At 33.8% G+C, this 15,151-nt stretch overlaps 1 protein-coding gene across 1 annotated transcript in view; it reads right to left on the bottom strand.

Annotated features, from left to right (window-relative positions):
* SCFD1 (sec1 family domain containing 1) overlaps nucleotides 1–15,151 on the bottom strand; it is a 136,825-nt gene that overhangs the window by 13,685 nt on the left and 107,989 nt on the right. The window contains exons 19-23 of the mRNA XM_007180675.3: nucleotides 15,053–15,128; nucleotides 6,970–7,023; nucleotides 3,001–3,053; nucleotides 767–800; nucleotides 200–265 (exon numbers count right to left, since the gene is read on the bottom strand). Coding sequence (XP_007180737.1) covers nucleotides 200–265; nucleotides 767–800; nucleotides 3,001–3,053; nucleotides 6,970–7,023; nucleotides 15,053–15,128 — 283 coding nt within the window. The remainder of the gene's footprint in view (nucleotides 1–199; nucleotides 266–766; nucleotides 801–3,000; nucleotides 3,054–6,969; nucleotides 7,024–15,052; nucleotides 15,129–15,151) is intronic.

The following is a 15,151-nucleotide window of genomic DNA, read 5'->3' as shown; positions in this document are numbered from 1 at the left end:
AAAATTTTAGGCCAGAAATGAATGTGACAGGAAAACAATGACCATATGGGCATTTTCCCCTGTCTGCTGGATTTTTAAACTACCTCTAGAAAAGGGCTTGTGCAAGAATCAGGGGAGCCACCAGACAATGTTAGTATGTGAAAGACAGGGAACAACTGTGAAACCTCAAATGATAAAAGAATACAAAGGTCAAATGTACCTTTATGTAGTCAACAAGATTTTGATATTCAATGTAGTTGCCTCCTCCCACCACAAAAACAATTGCCTAAAAATGCAAACAGAAAAAAAATAGGTAAGTTAAAAGAAATAGTTAAAACAGTATTTTAACTCTCAAACATGGGGTTTAGTCTGGAGCCCATTCCACAACTTAGGATGTGATCCCTTGCTAGCTAGTATTTTTTTACCTAAGTGCCTGATGCTACTTCAATTATAAAGAAATTTATTTCTTAAAAAAGTCTATAAATTTATAAATTTCTAATTTCTATTGAGTAGTGAAATGAAGTAGAGATTTTTCAGAAACAATTCTGAGGAAAATAAACTTCATCCTTCAATTAAACAATACAAAATAAATCCAAAGGGCTTTTTCCAAAAGTCATTTTTGAATTTGTCATTTATAAAGAATCTTAGGTACATAGAATTGGATTTATCAAGACTGCCATACAGTAACCATCATAAAGCTATGTTTAGGACAAAGATATTCTTCAAGACTGCTTGGTTACCTTTCATCCTTCCATTTCAGGGACAGAGGATTTTTATATGAACTTACCTCTTGGAATGGATTTTTGTTCCTTGGAACTGAGCTGTAAGAACAACAACAAAAAACACACACAACAATTTCACCCAAAGCTTTACTTAAGGATAAAATAGGCATGGGAAACACACACACGCACTATTAGCTATGTATTTACAATTCTTCTTCCTTCACCTTCTTTGAGCCAGGTAGTGAAGTGGGATTCAGAGGAACAGCTAGATGAAGTACATATCTCAGTGTCTAAAAGGGAATGGGACAACTTGTTGACTTAAAAATAAAATTCTAGGAGAAGACTGAGAGGGAAAAGGAAAGACTGAGCAACAGTTCCCACGAGGAGTGGAAATCTGGGTATAAGGTGAATTAATAAAATATATACTTTAGTAGTAAATTATGTAAAATTTTTACCATACTCAACAGATTAGTTTGTGGGTATCTACATTTGTGAAAAAACTGTGCAAACGCATGTATGTGAAGGATAACAATTTAGGAAGGAAAGAGGGGAGGGAAGAAGGGATGTGTATTTTGCTATAGCTTTTTAATATTTATATATTAATTACACATTTATATATTTGTAATATATTTCAAAAATACTTTCTTGGTGTCAAAGAGATCTTTTAATAAACACAATTTTCAAAGCTTTTGTGAGTCAAATATATATTTGAGTGCTAAAATAGGCTTTACAAAGATAACTTAGGTTTTCCTCACAAGCCATTTTTGAAAATCTCAACCAAGGGGAGAGAGCTATTATAACCTCTCAATTATTCAGAGGCTGATTCCACAGTTCCATCTTTTCCTCATTTCTGTGGCCTGTGTCAACATTCCATAGAAGGAGCCAGTAGCTGCCTTGACAGAAACGCCTCACAAACTTCCTTCTAGAGTGCTTTAAGTTCCTCTAAGAGTAGACATGAGATGAGAAGTGAGACTTAAATAGCACAGCATTACTAGTTATTAAAAACCAAGATCTAATTGTGATGAGACAGCTCAAGAGAAGGCTGAGTCTATTAAAAAATGAAACTGTGTTTCACTGTCTTATCAATGCTAATATTCCTCCTCATTATCATGCATAAACTATAGGGAAGATTAAAAGAATTTCTCAGAAGTTTCTAAAAAGCAAAATATATCTACTGATGCAAATACAAGGAAGGAAAAATTGTAAGCTCGAGAACATCAAGAGTTGCAAATCCACCATTTTAAAGTGTACAATCAGTGGTTTTTAGAATATTTGCAGAGTTGTACAACCATCACCACTGTCTCATTTCAGAACATTTTAATCACTCGCCAAAGAAGCCCCATACCCATTAGCTGTCACTCCTCATTCTCTCCCTTCTATAATTTATTCTTTGTCAAATTCTTTCTTGCCAGCTGCAGTTGCTACCAGCAGCTTCTTTTGTAACTTTGGTAGTGTTTCTGATAAGTTCAGAAAAAAGAATAATCTTTTAGGTTACCAAAACAATCTAATAATCAACTTTCTAGTGACTAGATTATCTGTTCTGACTACCTACAAAGATGTGAAAGCTTGGGATAGAGCAAAGACAAAGTTCTAAAGATCCCAAACATAGGGTATAGGCAATAAAGAAGCTTCACCCAAGTTTTGGTGCTAAAGACCATCCCTCCAGGAAGGTTTTTCCCTCCTAATTCTGCCTATTCTTTTTCTGTATCTTGTAGGCTATTTTTCATACCACCATGGATTAAATCTTAAAAAATAATATCCAGAATAAAGTTAACAAATACCTTACCATATCATACCATGTTTGTCATAAAGTACATAAATTATTTGCAGAATGTTTCATTGCTATAAAAAAGTATTCACAGCAATGATTCCCAGGGGCTTAGATTTTATGGACCAGTTAAATAAAAAGCCAACAACTGGTATCTAACATAAAGCTCCCATCTTTTCATTTCGTCCAATAAGAATATTCATTTAAAAACACACAGATTATCCAAATTCTCTTCACCCACACACAGTTTGTAATACCCTCATCATTTCATTAAAAACAACAAACATCTAAATGTATTTTTTTGCATGTATACACTTGGAAGGAAAAGCATCAAAGTGTTAAGTATAATTACCAATGATTACCTCTGGGTAAAGAGATTATACATACTGTTTACTTACCAGTTTTCTATATAGTTTGATTTTTTAATAATAAGCAGTTACTGATTTATAACAAAAAATCAGTAAAGTTATTTCCGTTCTTGGTGAGGGTGGGGAAACCTACAACAAATTACACAAGACAAGAGCTGCTTACCTGTCATTGCCCCGCAGCATTTTGGGATCAAAATATCTATAGTCATCAGTTTCCTATTAAAAAAAAAAGAGAACTTTACCATGACTATGGAATTTTTCTTTAGAAAGTTCAAGTTTGGCTTATTTTAAGAATACCTGATGAATCTACTAATGAATCTATTAATTTGGTAGAGTGGGTAACCACCACCAACATTTACCGAGCACTTACTGGGTGTTAAACATTGTTCCAAGCAAAATTACATAATCCCGTATCACCTATGAGGTAGTTATTATTATCCCTATTTTTCAGATGGGCAAGTTGGGGTACAGAGAAGTTATTTTAACTTTCCTAAAGTCACATGACAAGTAAGTGTGGGAACTCCAGGATTTGAACCCAGGTAGTCTAGTTTCAATGCCCCAGCTCTTAACCACTATGCACATTGCTTCTCAAAAATATACCTGTTTTGACATAGACAACAAATTTATGGTTACCAAGGCGGGGAAGGGGCGGAGGGATAAATTAGGTGTTTAGGATTAGCATAAGAATACTACTATATATAAAATAGATAACCAACAAGGACCTACTGTATAGCACAGGGAACTATATTCAATATTCTATAATAATCTATAAGGGAAAAGAATCTGAAAAAGAATATATATATATAACTGAATCACTTTGCTGTATACCTGAAACTAACACAACACTGTAAAATCAACTATACTTCAAAAAAGAGTAACTAAGAAAAATAAATATACCTGTTTTATTACCTAATATACTTAAATATTTTTGCTTTTAGAATTTATTATATTATTATTATATGTCTATGATTTTACTGAATGTCCAGAATACCTAATACAGGTTCACAGTCTCTCATAATTGAAACCTCTGCAGTTAGATGTATTTTGGAATTCTGAATTTAAAAAATTGCAGATAGATAATATCATGCATAAACTATATATAATATAATATTCCTAGCGGGCAGCACCCCATCATCTAACACGTTAATATTTCTGGAGCTAAATAGATGAACATTAACAAAAAGTAGGATAAATCAAAAGTACGAAGAACCTCAACTTGAGTTAAGGTTAGGTTTTGCCACCAAATGAGTTATATAAAATCTCTTAGTTTTCAGAACTCTTTGGACTTCAGAAGTTGTGGATAAGGGGTTGCTGACCTCCATACTACATTGGAAACTAGCTTCTTGATATTAAAGGAGCTGGAAAGTACTGCTTTACTGTTTATAATGTAGTCACTTCCTAATCTCTGCCTCCTTTGCCCTCCATGGTACAATCAGCCAAAGGAACTCATTCTTTTCTGAAATGTTTTCTGGTTCTTTTCTGGATGAACCTACCCAAACGTGATCAATGACAAACCATGCATTGTTGCCACTACCCAGTCCTGCATTCAATGGTGGACGATGCTAATCAATCACAGAACTCTCCCTGAACCCAAAGGCAGTGCCATAATCCTTCAACACTTTGCTCCAGGAAACCACTACTAGCCAGATGTACATGGGAAGATGAAACTTACCTCATATCTTGCCTAATCCCTTTCTTTCATTATATCCAATCAAGACAAATCAAAGAACACTTAATAAACGTTAGTGATAAGAATTCATCTAGAATTAGGTTATAGCATTTTAAAGCCTTTGAGATATGATATACTCAAGATGATTAGTCAGGTCTAACTTAGTACACTTTGTTAATCTCTTCAAAGCTTCCAAATCAATTTGTCAATATGGGAACAAGACAGGGATAAGAGAGGGAGCAGGCATCTGTCTCATCTAGCAGATGGATGAAAAAATGCTTTCAAAGCTGAAAATTTTTACTTTTTCTAATGAATTAAAAAATATCTGTCTGTAGTAATGTGCCTTCAGTTATAAAGTCAAAGTCAACAGAACTGATAAATGAACTTACAGAACTTGGAGAAACATCTGAATAAGACCCATAATTTAGCCATCTGTATGTCTATGACAGAAATGTGGAAGGTGTGTATATGTTGGAATGAGTAGTAGGCAGGAATTCAGAAGTAGTGGGTTTTTGGTTCCAATTCTGTTATTAAAAATAGTGTGCCTTGGGAAAAGTCACTTAATATCTCTTCGTTTCCTCTCCTTCACAGTTAAGATTCTACAGTTTCATTAAACTCTAAAGTTCTATGATTCTATGAAGGGCATGGCTCTTGCCCTAATCAATATAGCACAGTGGTGGAAAATGTGGCCTGTCCAGCTCTGCCATTTATTAGCTGTGTGTCCTTGGGCAAGTTAATTGTGCCACAGTTTCTTCATCTATAAAATGAGAATAATTTAAAAAAATAGTATTTTTCTTAGAAGGTTCGAATGAGGATTAAATGAGCTATATGAAAAATGTTTTGACTGGTTCCTGGCTAAAGAAATGCACAATAAATGTTAGCTATTATCATTATTATTGTCCTTATCCATCATCTCGACTTCTAGATTAGGGACAGCAACAAAATATCCTGAACTTGCCTAACCCCTTGTGGACATGGTGTCTAAAATTTTGCATTTGTTTATATTTTTAATCTTTATTATCGTTTGGGATAATATCTTCCAGAAATTTACTGCCTATTATGAAGTAGTAGTCTATAAGACAATTAATCATAAATCATACTTCTCTCAGGCTTTTCAAGAATCATTCCTGGGCTTCCCTGGTGGCGCAGTGGTTGAGAATCTGCCTGCCAATGCAGGAGACACGGGTTCGAGCCCTGGTCTGGGAAGATCCCACATGCCGTGGAGCAACTGGGCCCGTGAGCCACAACTACTGAGCCTGCACGTCTGGAGCCTGTGCTCCGCAACAAGAGAGGCCGCGACAGTGAGAGGCCTGCGCACTGCGATGAAGAGTGGCCCCCGCTTGCCGCAACTAGAGAAAGCCCTCGCACAGAAACAAAGACCCAACACACCCAAAAATAAATTTAAAAAAAATCCCATAAAATTAAAATGACCAGGGAAAAAATTTTAAAAAAAAAAAAGAAGCATTCCTTCTTCATATATTCTAGGATGTAGTAATAAATCTACTTTTACTACATTGTATACCACTTTCTCTATATTGATTCCCAGATAGAAGAATCCAATCCTTTTTAGCTTATCATTATACACAATTCTCTCATTCCTTTCATAACTGTAATTGCCCCTTTTTGGGCTTTTTTATAACACTATATCTTTGTTTTCACATGGACAGATTTTAAAATTTGTTTTTGCTAATTTCCTTTAATGTTATAATAATGTTTTAACAATTACAAAATAATGACATATTTAACTGAAGATTCTGTTCTCACTCTCTCTCTCAGCCTGGTATCCTAAGTCTTGATGCCAAGTCTATAGTGATCCAGATCAACCCAAACGAGGGTTTGGATCATGCGGCTTTTCTCTATTCCAGATAACCACTCTCTTTCTAGTTGCCACAGTAACAGGATGGGCTCTTTTATGAAACAGATTGTGTTGATTTTTACATTCCTTTCTTGAATTATAAACAGATAGCTTGAAAACCCATTCTTTAAGTAAATGCTCATATTTATTTACCCATTTATCTCTTCATCAAACAATTTATCTCTCTCAATTTACTTTTCAGCCCAAAGAACTTAGTGCCATCTGAATACATGCACTTAGAATTTTTACTATGCACTCCTCTCCTAATTTAATTTCATAAAATTAAACTGATCTGGTACTCTTTATAGTACACCAACTGATGCTCACTAGTTCTTTTTTATTTATAGAAACTTGCTCCTTAGGACATATATAGGATATAATCTACATTTACTTTGGATGAAAGCTGGCCAGAGTGATGTAGCAGCCGAGAAACCAATTCCCATTATCTGTGATAACGGCTAAAAAAGGCTGTTTGAGAACATGGACTCTTTCCTTTCCATCATGTAGTCTGCTGTGATTAAGCCCACAACAAACTCTGAGTTTATCACTTTTTGTATATAGTCTGGTATGTTCAAGAATTTACAAGTACAGTGTTATATGCTACTCACAGGGTTTGACTTCATCTCCATGAGATTGTCTAAAATACGAGTAACAGGTAGATTCTGTGGAAGAGATCAGTGAGTATTTTGTTAAATATTAGAAGAAATAACAAACCAAAATTCTTCTCTAGTAGCAAAACAACCTAATCATTCTATAGTTCAGTATGCTTACCTTTCAATTAAACACATTCTAAGATTAAGTATTCTGTGAATGGTGTCATAGTTGTAAATACCCTTGGCATTACTCAAGGTTCCATAGAAAAAACGTAATTTTTAAAAATGTGTAGGTGTATCCAGGTTTTAGTACAAATACATATTTGGGCTTTTTACTTTGTTGGATGTCTGCTTTTTAACACCAGTAATTGTAAGCTTTTGTTTCAATTGAGTAAGAATCCCCACCCCCTTTTTTTCATTTCCTTTCTGCAGGTTTGTTTATTTAAAAAATAGTACTTTAAGTTTGCAGAAATATATGAGATTAAATGACCTAACAGAGTTTTTTCATTTCTAATGTATATTCTTCTAGCCAAAAAGATACTTGTGTTCTTTGAAAAAATGGGGAAATGGATGCACACACTTTATTGACTGCTTTAATTTTGCCTGGGATAAATTCCAAATTTTCAATGACATACTACATTATCTTCTTACAGAACACATTCCACTTTGAACATAAAATGTATAACACTGGTGTTGACAGAAGATTGCCCCTTGACATGCTTACATGCATGGGGATATGAAATACTATTGCTATGTTTCAATCTGACCATTTTAACCATTATTTTGAACGTAACAACACATTGGGTACAGAAAATTTACTAAGTGACTATTATGCCTATTCAAAGTACCTTCCTACTGGGATGGTATTCTGCCCACTTTGAACTGATATTTCCTTTGTGAACTGTACAGAATATTCTGGAAAGAATAGTTTTGTATCTTAGAGATTTCATACAACAGAGGCAACATTAAATCTCATTATTCAAATAACTGTAGATAACACATTACTATTTTACAAGTTTTATTTTCTTTAGGTCATAAAACATTTTATTGTTACTAAAGTGGACCATCACTAAGGAAAATGCTGCTTTGCCCAGACAGAAAATAAGCATTTCTTTTTCCTTTTTCTTTCTCTAGATCGGCAAGTAAAAATCTTTCAAGATAATCTTAGGCAAGTAAAATTAAAGCTATTTCATTATTCTCTGATATTTTTGTTGGCCAGGAACTTCTTAATATAAACACAAGCACGAAATGTTCAAGATAACTGAATGTACTTCCTGAATTCTATTTAGAATTTGAAAAAGAGAGCTCAAAATTTTACCTTATAAGTTTTGTTTCAAATAAACTTGAGTTTGTTCACTTAAGAATGTAAGTCTATACCATAACTTTCTCTAAAGAATAACTGGGTACAGATTTAAATCTATAAAAATGCTTTATTCAAAAGAAAAAACTACAGTTACAAATTTGTTCTAAGTAACACCAACAAAAGATGAAGTACTTTGCAACATAACAGGAACAATAAAAAGAATTCTGGAGCAAGGCAACATTATAAATTATAACATTTTACTAAAATTAATTTTATATCCATTTCTCTATTTACTTTTAATTCTCCATTTAGCTCTCTGAATTGTACTATGGTATTAGACATGTGCAATGGAGAAAAGTTCAGAAAAGATTTTATATAACTGATAAAGCCATATGAGTCATATTACTTTTATTGTATTTGTGAAAATAACTGGAAATTTGAATATTTCATTTAGTATAAAAATAAGATTTTTCTAAAAGGTACAGTTAAATTTTACTTTGCATTTCATATCTCTGCTGTATCTGAAGATAAGCCTGCCAGTGAATAGGTCATTAAATAACACAAGAAAAATTTCTTTCTAGCAGTACAGTTCAAAAGTTTAAGAGCCCAGAGACAAATCTTTATGTTTTTGTTTGGTCTTTACAACCAGATAACACCAAAAGAGTCATCTACTACTGCCACACCACACAATAATTCACACACTGTCACACATTAAGGAAAACTCGCAGTGTAGAAAATGATAAAGGAAATACACAATGTCTTTAAAGGCCTAAGAAAGAGTACTTCAGGAAACAACTTCTGAGAGCTCTGTCATCAACTAATGCTCTATCTGGCCTACATGAAGACTTAATCATTTTAAAATGAATTTTATATTGATAATAATTTATATACAAGATAACTAAGTTCTACTAATTGAAAAAACTGAACCGTGGCAGCTAACAGAGAGAAAACAGCAGAACAAAACCATACAATTTTCTTCACTCAACAAATGGTCTGTTCACTCATCTTTAAAGACACAAAAAAATTGTGTACCTCAATAACAGAGGTACAAATGAAATTTAATCAAATGAAAGCCCATTATTTTAAAAATTCCCAAGCATATTTTTCATTGTTTTTAGAAACTGTTTCAGAAATAAAATGAAAAATGTTATTGTCTAGGTTACTAACTAAATTTTTATTAGTAGAAAGCCTCTATATATATTTAGATTTGAGAGATAGAGTCCCATACATGTGAACAGCCTAAATTAAGGATCACTATTTCCAAGGTGTTCAAATTTCAAATATATGAACTAGAAACATTACTGGAAGAAAAAAATACAGTGAGAAATTAATTTCTAAAAATCCTTAATAGTTTTATGACCATAGTCACGTTTTACGATTTTAGTCACTGGAAAAGTTTAAATAAAAGCAATGTTAATTTTGTCTCTGATGGCATAATTGCTTAAAAACAAAATAAAAATAAAATATGCAAAGAAATTAAAAAACAGACAATCTAAAAAACGTAATACAGTCCTATATTCAAAACAGTTAAAAACATTTTTCCCCTCTAATTCTCCTAGGATTAGCCACTTGTTGCCCTGTATTGCCATCTGGTCTATGGTGACTATTTCTAACTCCCCCCCCTCGCTATCCCCCCCCCCCCCCCAACCGGTAGCCTTGGATTTGGGATGATACTCTGACGATGAACTAGGCAGTGAAGTTGGGACAAGAGTTGCTGCTGTCTTGATTATCAAAGTCCTGAAGAATGAAAAGCAGTATGTGTACCTTCTTGAAGAGAATACTTATCTGGAAGACTGTATTAGCCAAGTAAAGAATAAGATGGAGTATGCGGATATTGGAAAGTTGTCAGTGAAGTAGATAGGAGGAAGGGGAATAAGATGGATCATCTATTTCCAAAATTTTAAAATTATAAATCAGAAGGGATCTACAGAGTGAATCCAATATCCACATCTTACAGATGAGGAAAGAATAAAATATATAAAGTGGTATTTTTTCCAAAACCATAGCATATTAATGGCAATAAAATCAAGAAACAGGATTACCTAGACCCAATAAAACACATCCAATTTCCATTATTCAGGTTCAACAATTATCAGCTCATGGCAAATTCTTATTTTATCTATACTCTCACTCCCCACTCCCTAGGCTGTTTTAAAACAAGTCCCCAATATCAAATCATTTTATCAATAACTATTTCAGTATATATATCTCCACAATATAAGAACTCCTAAAAGAAAAAAACACCCTATAACACTACTATTGCACCTAAAATAATCAGCAAATATTTCTTAATACAGCTCAATATCTAGTCAGTATCAAAATTTTCCTGCTCCATAAATTTATTTCTTACAGTTTCATTGTTCAAATTATAATGTTAATAAGGGCTATACATTGCAATTAGGTGATATATCTTTTAAGTCTTTTTTAATCTACTGAATTCCACTGCTTGCAATTTATTTGTTGTTAATTCATTTTTAAAAGAGGGATTATTTAAGCAAACAAGCCAAAGAAAGTGAAATAGAAGACTTTTTAATTATGCAACTTAGCACTACATTATTCATCATCACGTTCTTGTACAATTATCCTCACATAAATATATTTCAAATCTGCGAATATCAAATGGTTTTATGTGATAGCTAATACTTGTGATACATAAAACTTATGCTGCCCAAGAAACAAAAAAGTATAAAAGGCTCTTATAAGTGACCTAGAAAACTGGACATGACAAGACATCCTATTCTATCTAATTTTTTTATAGCTTAAAATGTTTATTCTGATAAAAAATTGGAACAAATACTTAGAGACTTAAGAGGCATAAATTAAACAGAATTTTACAAGTGTGAAACAAAGAATTCATCTCTTCCAGTCTCTTCTCTGACATTTTTCTCAGTTCCCAACCTGCCCTATATCTACCTGTAGCAGTTCCTCTAAATTTTACAACGTTAGGACAGTGTAACTTTAAAAATGGCTTTCTACGAGTTTAAATATTTCTAGAACAAGAGACTTTTTAAAAGTATTAAATTTACAAAGATTACACACATACACATACACACAGGTCAAAGTCTGGGAGGGATATAGAGAAACAGGTGCTGTAAATCACTGCAAATTGGTACAACTTTTCTGGACAGCAATTTGGTAACATTTACTGAGAACAATTAGAAATGTTCACTCTTGATTCCATAATTCAAGTCTAGTAATTTATCATATGGAAGTAATCAGAGGTGAATACTCTCACCTAGAAAAACTAACATTTAAAACCTAGTTATATATCCTTGAGTATCTTCTATTTTTTTCTTTTTTTAAACAAAAACAAAAAGATCATATTGAATTTACTGTTTTATAATGACTTTTATTTTTACTTCACAATATATAATGAATCACTATCCCCAATCAATAACCAGTGTCCCCCAAATCAATAAATATTTCCTAAAAAGTCTTATTAACATCTATTTAAAAAACCAGCCTGGCTCTCTTAGCAGTGGTGATAGAAATGTGATGTAGAAAGAGGTAACCACCAGTCATTTCATATTTTACTTCTGTAAGTGAGAAACTGCCTATATCAAAGCAGTATGTTATTTGCAATGTTAAGAAAAGCAAAAGGATTTGAGGTCACAGAGGATAATCTGTTTTTATATTTTATAAACTTAACTTTAAATAAAATACACTGTTGTGTTAGCACAATAAAATATTTGTCGATCACTTTAGACCCTTCTTACAGGCATCATTTGGGGATGTATATCATGTGACTCTAAGGTAATAAGTTCCAAAAGTAAATTTGATCATTTAAAAGATTAAAAGGACTTCCCTGGTGGCGCAATGGTTAAGAATCTGCCTGCTAATGCAGGGGACATGGGTTCGATCCCTGGTCCGGGAAGATCCCACATGCCATGGAGCAACTAAGCCCGTGTGCCACAACTACTGAGCCCACGTGCCACAACTACTGAAGCCCGTGTGCCTAGAGCCTGTGCTCCACAACAAGAGAAGCCACCACAATGAGAAGCCCTCACACTGCAAGGAAGAGTAGCCCCCACTCACTCCAACTAGAGAAAGTCCGCGTGCAGCAAGGAAGACCCAGTGCAGCCAAAAATAAATAAATATTTAAAAAAAAGATTAAAGCCTGTAATTTCTCAATGCTATCAGTTATTTGTGATAAGGATTCCTTTGTTTAGGGAATCTTACTACTGGGATTTCCTTCTAACAGTGGCATGTTAAGTAAAATATGTAATTTTCCTTAAAACTAAATTTAACTATACGTAGTTATACAATAGCCAGTCTATCTAGCAAAAGGCAGACGTAGTCTTAGAAACTGGTGGTTCCCCCTTTGTCTCACATATGAAATCATCTTGTCCATAGTTGATAATAAATAGAGTGCTATGACAAAGATTCTCTCCTAGACGAGATTCTACTCAGGCTCTTTGAACTTTTTCAACTGGGCCTCGAACTGTGGACTTCTGTGTCCATCTCTGCATTGTCCAATTTTAGAAAGAATCCTGCTAAAGTCAGCTTATAGCCAGCACCTCCATCCTCGGTATCTAACCACCCTCAGTATCTCATCGGGTTCCTCACCTTCTACCACCTCCCAGGTGATGTCCAATCACATTAGCCTGCTTTCAGCAAGAATTCTGTTAGGTTGGTTTAGCCAGGATCCCCCTTTATCCCTGATATTTCCTCTTAGTAATTTTCCAACCACTGATACCCTACACCCTGCTCCTTGGCTATAAATTCCCACTTTTCCTTGTTGTATTTGTACTTAAGCCCAGTCTCTCTCCCAGACTTCAAAACTCCATTGTGGTGGTCCCAACATCTTTCTCAATGGTCCCCCCGAATAAAGTCTGCCTTACTGTACTTTAGTGAGTGCCATGAGTAATTTTTTCTTTAACAGGTGCTAGGTTAAACTGTAAGTACAGTATGTTGTGCCCAACCTCCTATTTTTATGTCTCTTCACCTTCAGTAGCCTAAGAGAGTAAAGATAAACTGACTCAGGGAAGTACTGTGAACCAGTAAAAAAGTGGATTAAGTATTTAGTAGTAGCCTCTTACGAGAAGAGAGACAGAATGGGAAGGACTGAAAATAATTCCTAAGAGTGATAATGAAGCTAAAAAGTCTTCCCAAGTACTTAGGAAGTAAAGCAATCTGGAATGTCTCTGAAGGAAAGTTAGGAAGTAATCAGCCTTTTAGTTAAAGACAGCAAATTAGGATTTTTCACTGTTCTTTATTAACCTTACATTTTTTTTTTACAATAAAATCTTATTCACTTATTCAAACAAAAATTGAATACCTACTTTCTGCAAACTGCTATGGAAAACTCAAAGATGGGGAAAAAAATTCTTTGCCATCAATAAGTAAAACAGGGGCTTCCCTGGTGGCGCAGTGGTTGAGAATCTGCCTGCCAATGCAGGGGACACGGGTTCGAGCCCTGGTCTGGGAAGATCCCACATGCCGCGGAGCAACTAGGCCCGTGAGCCACAACTACTGAGCCTGCGCGTCTGGAGCCTGTGCTCCGCAACAAGAGAGGCCATGATAGTGAGAGGCCCGCGCACCGCGATGAAGAGTGGCCCCCGCTTGCCGCAACTAGAGAAAGCCCTCGCACAGAAACGAAGACCCAACACAGCCAAAAATAAATTAAAAAAAAAAAAAAAAAAAAAAAAAGCTCAGGAACCATATAATTTAGCATTGAGTCCCAGCAAATAACTAGAAATGTTTAAAAAAAAAAATAAGTAAAACAATATGTATCAATTGTATCTCAATAAAACTGGAAAAAAAAGAAGTAAAATATAAATAATGTTAATACAAAATACCACAGGTAAACATCATAAGAAAGATAAAAAGTGTGGAAGAAGTTCAGAGAAACAAAAGATCTAGTTTATTCTGAAAACAAGTAAGTAAACACTTAATATTCAGATCTGAATAACTGATAATTAACTCTATTTCTTTTCTTAATTTGGCCTTTAAAATCCTTCTCACTACAAACTGTAGTATTTATGTGTGAAATATTATATCTCAGATTTGCCTTAAAATATCCCAGTTAAAAATAAATCAAATAAAAAAATATAAGTGGGGAAGATGAAACAAGAATGGCACGATGTTGAGTATCGAAGCTTGGTGAAGGGCTCAGGAGAGTTTGACATACTAACGTGTATTTGAAAATTTCCATAACAAAAAGTTAAAAACAAGTCCAGTTTGAAAACAAACCAAATCAATTAATGATGACTCTGAAGCAGAAATATCTATATATGAGAATAACAGGAAAACAACAAAAATACAAAAGTCATTAAAAAAAGTCTTATGTTTAAAACTAAGACTGTTATTCCAAAATGAAGTATGAAATCAAGCTATAGTTACATTATTTCAAAACATATGTTCTACTTAAAATATTTTTATTTTAATTTACACAGGCTTTTAGACTATTAAGGCTATTAGCTTATTAATATTCTCCTAATATACGTTAAAACTTAAATGATATGCATTTATGTAACAGTTCATTATTCTAAGGTTAAGTTCATTTTTTTTCAATTAATATACTTTCACAAACCTTCTAATAGTTAAAGGAAATCAAAATGTCAGTAAAGTCCAATTAGCAAATTGAAAAAAAAAAAAGCATAAAATTACAGAGTTGTGAACTATACCTGTAAAACATCCTCACATCCTTAAATATACCAGTAAAGGACCTCTTGATTTTATTTTATTCCTAATATTTGTACTTGAATATATGTAGAAGTTGCTCTATCTGAGCAATCAACCTGCCAACATTTATATTCAAAAGTTACCAGTGTGTTTTCTAACAATTGTACTTACTTGCTGTTTCAATACCAGGTTCTTCACTCCTTCCATCACAAACTGTGATCCTGTATTCATGACTCGTGATAAGAGACTAGGTGCAAAAGAAGAGGACTG

The sequence above is a fragment of the Balaenoptera acutorostrata genome, chromosome 3 (genome assembly GCF_949987535.1).
Source record: "Balaenoptera acutorostrata chromosome 3, mBalAcu1.1, whole genome shotgun sequence".
NCBI classification, from domain to species: Eukaryota; Metazoa; Chordata; class Mammalia; order Artiodactyla; family Balaenopteridae; genus Balaenoptera; species Balaenoptera acutorostrata.
Note: the sequence above shows the minus strand (reverse complement) of the source record. Positions and strands in the feature narration are given on the sequence as shown.